Source organism: Petaurus breviceps, unplaced genomic scaffold (genome assembly GCF_028583685.1).
Source record: "Petaurus breviceps papuanus isolate PSGF00001 unplaced genomic scaffold, PetGlider_PUasm1.0 227, whole genome shotgun sequence".
Lineage (NCBI taxonomy): Eukaryota > Metazoa > Chordata > Mammalia > Diprotodontia > Petauridae > Petaurus > Petaurus breviceps.
Window position 1 is genome coordinate 6,855,012 of NW_027185896.1, and position 9,034 is coordinate 6,864,045.

Genomic DNA, 9,034 nt, shown 5'->3' on the forward strand with positions numbered 1-9,034 from the left:
TCGGGATGACCTGGGGATCAAATCCGGGTTCAAATACTTAGCACCCACCCAGAAATAACTGGCCGTGTAACCTTGAGCAAGTTACTTAACCCCTATTGCTTAAAAAAAAAAAAGAAAGAAAGAAATGTTCTCCCAACCAACCAAAACTTTTGAACAACGAATTGTACAATCACCAATTTAAAACAATTGAAAGTTTAAATAGGCTGGACACACCTGATGCTCTGGAAGCACAGGAGAGTTCTAAGCTATCAGCAGGAGATGCTCAGGCTCTGGTACCCAGAGAAAAGAGAAGTGACAGACTCCACCTGCTGGAGGAGAAATGAATATCAGGCAGAAGCAAAGTAAACCATCCACAACACAAGTTGCCAAAAGGATGTATGTAGGATATTTATTGGGAATGGAGGCCAGTGTAAGAAGCAGACACCAGAATTAAATGCTGGTGGACAGACATTTCATCATAGAACAGTGAAGGAGGGAATGCCAACCTTCTCCTTCAATGAGGCCCTAACCTGGCCAGCCCTAGGAGTCATCTGGTCTGTACAGATTTCTAAGGCAGTATGGCCCACTAAAAACAGGAGGGGTTCTCTTGACTGTAAGTGGGCCCAGATACAAGCCCTTTAACTGTTCTATGATGAAACGCTTTGTGAGCCTGAGTCATTTTAAATGGAGCTGGTGGCTTTCCTTCTGTGAGTACCATAAAGTTCCCAGATCCCACTTGAGAGGGGACAATGAGGTAGAAAAGTGAGTCCCCAATGTGTACCCAGATTCTTAAGTTGAGGTGGCATTGGAACATCTAAGTGGAGATATCTATTGGATTATAAATTCTTTTGAGTGCAGGGACTTTCACTTTTCGTGTTTGTATGGAAAATTATCTGGCACACAGTAGGTACTTAATATATGGTTTTACACATACTTGATTAGAAGCTTTTATATAGCACCTACCACATGCCGGGCACTGTGCTGAGCTTTACAAACATCTTCTCATTTGATGCTCACATGTGCTCAAGGCAGGTGCTGTTATTATCCCCATTTTAGTTAAGTAAACTGAAGCAAACAAAGGTTAAGTGACTAGTCCAGGGTCACACCGCTAGGAAGTGTCTGAAGCCATTATTTGAACTCGAATCTGGACTCCAGTTCCAGCTCTCCATCGAGCCATCTAACTGCCTTTAAGGTAGAGGTGTGGGTCTGAAGCCCACTCTGGTCTTTCAAAGATAAATAACATTTAGGTAGTATTTTTATGTATTAGCATCACCAATTCTACTTGGTCCTGCCATTGAGGGGAGGGGGAATGATACAGGATGATGACCAATGAAGTGAAAAGAAATGGAAAAGAATTTTCCAAGCCCAAATCCCTCAATAGGCTAGAGCCAAGGAGCGGCCACTAAGGTAGCTGTGGCCTGTTGTTTCGTGTCCTTAAGGACCAGTTCACTTATCACCTGGACCACAGATGTCAATTTCTTTATCTGTTAACAGGAAGGTGAAAATGACTAGTTTCGTTCCTTTGCCGCAGGCACTTGGAGGGGCAGGGCACAGCCCCACACGGACGTGGGATCTGCAGATTATAGGGGGTGTTGGGGGGTCCCCCCAGCTCTGACAATCTTCTGTACTTCTGGGACTGGCCTCGGCAGAGTACAAAGTTCTAATCCTGCCATTTTGCATCATCTGACAAAGAGTGAAATTCCAGGCTCTTGACGGAGTCAAGAATCTTGTTTTGGATTCACTGTGGATTCTGACTGTTCTTGGGCTCGTAATGAAGGGAGGCAGGGAAGCGGGGGGGGGGGGGGGGGGGGGGGGAAGACCCCTGGATTCCCCCCGAAAAGGGGATCCCTAGACCCTTCCCACCTCTGGAAGGGTGCTTTCCGTGATCGTAGAGATAAAATACAGCCTGTCACTTAGAACACGGAGCCAGGGACACAGCGACTGGGAAACATGGCTGCTGCACCCATTTCACAGATGAGGAAACTGAGGCAGGCAGCAGTGAGGCGACTCGCCCGGGGTCTGAAGCCAGCCGGATCTCCTTGACTCCAGGTTCTAGAACCCACCTCCAAAACTAGGGCTGGGAGCCCCTAATCCAATCCCTCATTTAACAGATGAGGAAATTGAGGACCAGCTAGGCTGGTGGGCAGAGCTGAAAAAAGAGGCCGTCGAGGCCAATTCGTTCCTACACCCATTTTGCACATGGAGAAACTGAGGCTCAGGGAGGTTCACACGTCGCCGGGGTCACAAAGCCGATGAGTGCCTGCGGTAGGATTCTACCTTCGCAGGAGGCTCAGGCCCTGGGGTAAGTCGCTCGCGACCCTCCCATCGCAGCCATTTTACGTGAGAGACCGGAAAGGCGAGACCGGCTTCCGGGACTTCCGAGGCCACGGCGCAATTCGGTCCGCCGGCGCAAGAGCGCGGTCCGGACCCTTTCTTCCAGGAACCTTTCTGCTCAGGGCTCAAGACTCTGAGGAGGAAGGTTTTCCTACGGGATTTTCCTCCCACGCGGCCCTTATTTCCCACACTGCCCCGCGCTTATTCCTTCTTTCTCTCTCCCTTTGGCCTCTTCCGGTCGGTGGAGTGCCTGTTAGCGCAGGCTGCGGTGAGGAGCTCTGGGGGTCGCATCCGGCGCCATCCGTGGCCTGGATGGGACGTGGGGGGTACCAGAACATAATTTCGGGGACAGTGGAAGAATTCTGAGCCGAGGCGGGGAGGCAGGGCCCGGGCCGGCGAGCGAGGGGGGCAGGTCAGGGCTGAGACCAGGCCCGGTGGGAGAGGGTCGGGAGAGGCCAGGCCCCGGAGTGGCTGAGAGGCCGGGCCGGGGATTGTCAGATTCAGGTTCCGGGGTCGGGGGCGAGGACCGGGGCATCGAGGAGGGAAGGAGAGGGGCCCCCAGGGCTGTGCACCCCACGGGGTCTGGAGAAACCTCAGGGCCAGCAAAGGCAGCGTCGGGAGTGGAAGCCCACGCGGGGCACCCATCCCCACGGGGGCGGACCAGGGGTGCAGAGCCCACCCTTACCAGGGCACCCTAAACCTCACGTCTCTGGCTTCCACAACCGCAGCCCTGCTCCCTCGGGGCCAGTTAAAGCAAACCCAGTCCCTCCTTGCTGATACTGGAAGGTTGGTTTCTCCAGGCTAGAAACTGTAAGGTCTTTCAACTGGTTTTTTTTCCTATGACAATCTCTAATTTCCTCTCCATCCTGTTTGAGCGTAGTTAAGAAATATTAGTGAGAGAAGCTTTGAAGTCTAGTAGTAATGTCATTGTGCCTGTTTTATGGGTGAGGTGGAGTTGGGCACCAGCCTTCCCAGAGGATGGCACCCAGAAGTAATCACAGCACTCCCTCAGCTTTTTTGACAACCATCCTCTATAGAATTGGCTGTCCAAGCCTCCTTCATGTGAACTGTCATTGATTCTTCCTCCCATCTTGGGCTTTTACATTCTTGAAGCCCAAGTTTAAAAATTCATCTCAGTTAAATTTCATGTTTGGGGCCTGATTGAAGATAAGCACTATCAATCAGTAAACATTTATTAATCATTTGCTTTGGGTGCTGTGCTAACAGCTGGCTAAAAGGCAAAAGATAGTCCGTGTCCTCAAAGAGCTTACAGTCAGTTGGAGATGACATGCAGGATAAATAGGAAATCATTAACAGAGGGAAGGTACTAGAATGGACATATTGGGAAAGGTCTCCTGTTAAAGATGGGATTTTATGTGGGACTAGACTTGGAGTTGAGAAACAGATTCAAATCCTGCTTCATAATGAACCTTTCTAGCTTCATGGTCCAGAAAAAAATTCATTTAAATATGCTGAAAGTGAGGGGGTTAGGCTTCATAAGATCTTAGGTTCCTGGCAGTATGGTTAGCACTTCCAATCCTAATCTCCTTTTCATTTCTCACCTACAGGTGTAAAGATGGCTAAGTCTAAGAACCATACCACTCACAACCAATGTAAGTTCTCCATGTGTAAGTGAGAGGTAGCCTGTATTATGAGTGAATTGAATATTAAGACCATTTGTGGGCTCTGTGAATTTGGACAAGTTGCTGTCCTTTTTTCTCTTTTAAATATCGATAATTATGCTACTTTATAAGAGTGAGGAAAAACAATCTAAATGTAGAATACTGTAGCTGTGGGAGGTTATTATTATTATTTGCTTTGTTAAATCAAACTGCCTAATTTGAGTTTTTTTCCCCCTCTTGTCTATAGCACGAAAATGGCACAGAAATGGCATCAAGAAACCTAGGTCACAGAGATACGAGTCTCTGAAAGGGGTGAGTGTGCCCATATTGTGTGAATGTGGTTCATTGATGAGAGACTTGGGTCGCTGATTCTTTAAATGGTTGATTTTGTTAAATTGCTTTCTGGCCATCTCATTTTTAAAGTATGGGGAGGCTGCTACTCTATCTAAAAAAGTTATATAGGAGTTTAGACCATACTGACACATTGGTAAGAGTGTTAGCTCTGGAGGCAAGCACTTGGATTCAAAGCCTGGCTCTGTCGTTTGGTGCCTTTGACCTTGGGCAAGTTAACTTTTCTGGACCCAGGTTTCTTTACCTATAAAATTCAGATTAAGCTAGATGACCTTTTAAGTCTCCTGACTAATCTGATCTTCTGCAGGACACTGGCCTGTCAGTAGGAAAGGAACACTTGCCAGCCCTAAGAGTTCACAGTCTACCTAAGGAGAAAAGACAAGATGTACACAGCACTGTAGGACAAAGTCCAAAGTATACAGTTTTCCATGACTTTACTCCCTCCGTGTTGCAGGCTTCATCTTTTTATCTGATGTTCTTGGCTCGGTGTTGTACACATAATAGGGGGCTTGACAAAAGTTTGAATTAAATAGATGGCATCACTTCTAGTTGTTGCCAGAATGTGGTTAAATGTGTAATCTAGGTGTGCTCCTGTTGGGGCCATCCAACTTACCGGTTACATGAGCTACATTTGGGGCTGGATTTGAACAACTGGTATTAATCTTTTAACCACTTATCAATCATTATGTTTGTTGTGTTCGGTGATTTGAGCTGGTAGGGGAGATATATTTACCAGATCTGACCCATACCCTCAGGAATCCAAAAGTCCAGTAGGAGGTAAAAATCATTTACTCAAATAACTGTATAGGTATGCGGTATTCATGCAAACTGCCTTAACAGTTTCTCCAAAGATAATTTTTAATTTCTTGATGATTGTACTTTGGCAAATTATCTACCCACTGCAGGGCTGTGTAAAGGCCAAACTGTTGCCACCTTTGGGTACCAGTCACTTAGCTAAATGCTTCTGATTTGTTTTGTTTTTCAATTTTAGTTCTCAGTTCCAAATTCTTTCCCCCAGGTCATGCAAAACATTTCTGTGCTAGCCACATTCTAGAAGAAAAATAAAGGGGAAAATACACTTCCATCTGCACTCTTGAGTCCACCACTTCTCTTATGGGGAGGTGGATAGCTTTTTTCATCTTGAGTCCTTTAGAGTTGTGGTGGATCATCATATTGATCAGAGTTACCAAGACACAGATTACAGTATTAGTATTACTGTGTCATATAAGTCTTTCCGGGATTTAGGAAACCATCCCCTTTATCATGTCATATAGCACAAATAGTATAGTATTCCTTCACAGGCATATACCATAACTTGTTTAGCCATTCCCCACTTGATGGGCATCTCCTCAGTCTCTAATTCTTTGCCCACCATAAAGTAGAGCTAGTATAAATGGTTTTGTACATATGGGTTCTTTTTCTTTGATCTCTTTGGGTTACAAACCAAATAGCAGGATTGCTGGTTCAAAACATATGCCATTTTATAGCCTTTGCGGCATAATTCCAAATTGTTTTCTAAAATGGTTGGACTAATTGCCACGTCCTTTCCAGCATTTGTCATTTTCTTCTGTCATCTTGTCCAATCTGATAGATGTGAAATAATACCATAGAGTTGGTTTTTAATTTGCAGCTCTCTATTATGGTTTAGAACCTTTTTTTGATTATAAAAACTGCCTGTTCACGTGCTTTGACCATTTATCAGTTGAGGAATGTCTCTTATTTTTGTAAATTTGGCTCAGCTCCCTATATATTTGAGAAATTAGACCATTTTGGCGCATTGGTTCTGCTTGTACAAAAACTTGTTAATTTTATATGATCAAAATTACCTGTTTTCTCTCCTGGGGGCCTCTGTCTCTTGTTTGGTCATATACATTTCCCCTATCCATAGATCTGATAGGTGTTTTTTTTCTTCCATGCTTCCCTAATTTCCTTATATCATTCTCTATGATTATATGATGTACCCATTTTGAGCTTATCTCAGTGTTTGGTGTGAGGTGTTGGTCTATGCCTGGTTTTGGCCAGACTATTTTCCAGTTTCTCAGAAGTTTTTGTCAAATAGTGTTCTTAACGTTAGGTTACTGTACTCGGTTTTTTTCTGTATATCATATACCTAATCTGTTCCATTGATCAGCCATTTTATTTCTTATTCAGTACCGGATTGTTTAGATGATTACTGTTTTGTAATATAATTTGCGATCTGGTACAGCTAGGCCCTTGTGAAACAGTTTTGAATTTTTTATTCTACACTTCCAGTTTTGGTGATTAGTATTTCATGTGGCTCTTAGAACTCGTGATGATTTCACATAGAAGGGACCTTAGAGATTATGTAGTCCAAGAACATTTAGGTTTTATTAGTAAGCCATATGATGAAAAATCTGTTTGGACTGAATGTATCTAAAGATTACATTCAGCTTCAATTAAAATGACTAAATAATGGAAGCTGGCTACATGGTACCTGATGGGCTCTTCTGCTGCCTTAGTACCTTGGGCAGGTACTTGAGGACCATTCACTAATTGGGGTAAAAATACTTAGGTGAACCATATGTTGGGCACTGAGCATCTAGTCTAACTCCTTCATCTTGTAAATAGAGAAATGGAGCTTCCGAAAGCAGGAGGGACTTGTCTCAAAGATAGACAGCACATGAGTAGCAGACCGCAGTCCACTACTGAGCATTTAAGTGCTTAGTTCTGTGCTAAGCACTCCTGCCCCCCAAAGATCTCACATTCCCTGGCTGGGAGTGGACATAAACAGGTCTGTGAAATGGGTGCAAGGTCATCTCGTGGAAGGGAAAGACGCTAGTCAGTAAACACTCTGTAAGCACGTGCTCTTACGCCAGGCACCATGCTTCTAGCACCAGGGTGAAAATCCCTGTCCCCTCAAGTTGCTCACAGTCTGTTGGGGGAGACAGCATTGCAAACGAGCTCCATACAGGATGAATTGGAATGAGCTGAGATTTGGAGAAAGTTCCTTCAGAAGGTGGGATGTGAACTGAGTCCTGAAAATAGGAAGGGAAATAGAAGAGGCAGAGGTGAGGAGGAGCATTCTAGATGTGAGGGACAGGCAACACTAAAGGCCTGAAGGTGAGAAAAGGATAAGTGTAAGAATCCTGGAGAGGTAGGAAGGGAACAGATTGTTGTTATTAATTGCCAAAGTAAGATTGAGACAGGTTTGCAGTTTTAAGTGCCAGGTACAAAACTTAACAATAGATTCTGGGGCTGCTGGACTTAAGAATATCACTTTGACAGCTAATTGGAGTGAGGAGACCTGCTAGAAGGTTGTTGTATTTTGCATTAGATAGGAGAGCAAGGTTGAAAGCCTGAACTAAGGTGGTGACTATGAGAGGAGAAAAGAACTTCTATGCAGGAGATACCATGAAGGTCTGGTCCATTCATGGTCTGGATGTGTGGGGCATTGGTCCCACATAGAAGGATGACAGCCTGCTGGCTAGAGATTTGTCAACAACAGAACAGTTGAAAAGGATGAGTTCTGCTTTGGGGAGGTTATATTAGAAATGTCCAGAAGGCAACTCGTGATGTGATACTGGAACTCCAGAGAGTGGCTAGGCCTGGGTCATTTGTATAGAGGTGATCATTGAATTCCTGGGAGCTGATGAGGCAGTCCGAGTATCCATGGTTGGTGGGTGTGATATGGGTGAATATATCTGGGCAGAGAGCCAGGAGAGAACAGTGTTACAGACCTAGAGAGGAAAGATGACCCAAGATGAAATGAGCAGGTCAGGACTTCTTCTGCCTGGGATGAAAGTAGTAAAGACATTGCTTGTCTTCCAGGTTGACCCCAAGTTTCTGAGAAACATGCGCTTTGCCAAGAAACACAATAAGAAGGGGCTGAAGAAGATGCAGGCCAACAACGCCAAAGCCATCAAGGCCCGAGCAGAGGCTATCAAGGCCCTGAGCACCAAGGCCTCCAAAGCCAAGCTCCTCAGGCACAAGATCCCCAAGGCCAGCGCCCGGCGTGCTGGCCACAAGATGGCTACCAAGCGTCCAGGTCCTAGAATCGGCATCAAACGTCCAGGCTCCAGGATCACAAAGCCTGACTCTAAGGTTGCCAGAACCACTGACCCCAAGTCTACCAAGCCCACTGACCCCAAGGCTGCCAAGCCCACTGACCCCAAGGCTGCCAAGTCTGCCGCCAAGGTCAGTAAGTCAGATCCCAAGGCTACCAAATCTGGCCCCAAGGCCACCAAATCTGATGCTAAGGCCACCAAGTCTGACCCCAAGGTCACCAAGTCTGATTCCAAGGCTGCCAAGTCCGATCCCAAGGCAGCCAAGTCTGATTCTAAGGCTGCTAAGCCTGCTGAGTCCAAACTCAAAGATGCTGGGGCTAAAGCTGCTGGTCCCAAGCCTTCAAAATAGATGCTTCAGAACAGAAGGACTTGTTTAAAGCTAAAACTCCCTTTTTTCCCAGCCAGGGTATGATATTCACTATTTTGTACAAATAAAGAAAATGGTGAGTCATAAGTAAGAACCATCAGTCTTTTGTTGAATCAAGGCATGCAGTAGGGGAGGGGTCCTACAAGTCCAGCTTGGGAGCCATCACTGTTGTGCTTTAAGGTTTTCAAAGCACTCTGCTCACATCAGTACTTTAAAGGAGGTATAATATCTTAGTGCTTTACAGGTGAGGAAACCAAGGCTCAGAGTAATTGTGAGCCACCCCCCACTTCTACACTATTTTTCAGATGAGGAGGTTGAGGCCCCAAGAGCTTAAGTGACTTTGCCAAGGTCAGTAG

The 9,034-nt window shown here is 45.6% G+C and overlaps 1 protein-coding gene across 2 annotated transcripts; it reads left to right on the forward strand.

Annotated features, from left to right (window-relative positions):
- Positions 1 to 2,456: 2,456 nt before the first annotated feature.
- Positions 2,457 to 8,772, forward strand: RPL29 (ribosomal protein L29). Of its 2 annotated transcripts, none has more exons than XM_069095579.1 (4): positions 2,457 to 2,581; positions 3,882 to 3,926; positions 4,183 to 4,247; positions 8,076 to 8,772. In XM_069095579.1, the coding sequence occupies exons 2-4, from the start codon at positions 3,890 to 3,892 to the stop codon at positions 8,658 to 8,660; spliced, it is 687 nt and encodes a 228-aa protein (XP_068951680.1). In that variant the 5' UTR covers positions 2,457 to 2,581; positions 3,882 to 3,889; the 3' UTR covers positions 8,661 to 8,772. The 2 variants fall into 2 exon arrangements, with proteins under 2 accessions (XP_068951680.1, XP_068951681.1); XM_069095580.1 differs by lacking the exon at positions 2,457 to 2,581 and adding an exon at positions 2,709 to 2,725.
- The last annotated feature ends 262 nt before the right edge of the window (positions 8,773 to 9,034 follow it).

What these genes read in the sequence shown, in the direction of transcription:
- RPL29 (XM_069095579.1), top strand. Translation starts at nt 3,890, where the DNA reads ATGGCTAAGTCTAAGAACCATACCACTCACAACCAAT. An exon ending in CCATACCACTCACAACCAAT is followed by an intron (nt 3,927 to 4,182) that starts GTAAGTTCTCCA and finishes TCTTGTCTATAG; the next exon opens with CACGAAAATGGCACAGAAAT. An exon ending in GATACGAGTCTCTGAAAGGG is followed by an intron (nt 4,248 to 8,075) that starts GTGAGTGTGCCC and finishes CTTGTCTTCCAG; the next exon opens with GTTGACCCCAAGTTTCTGAG.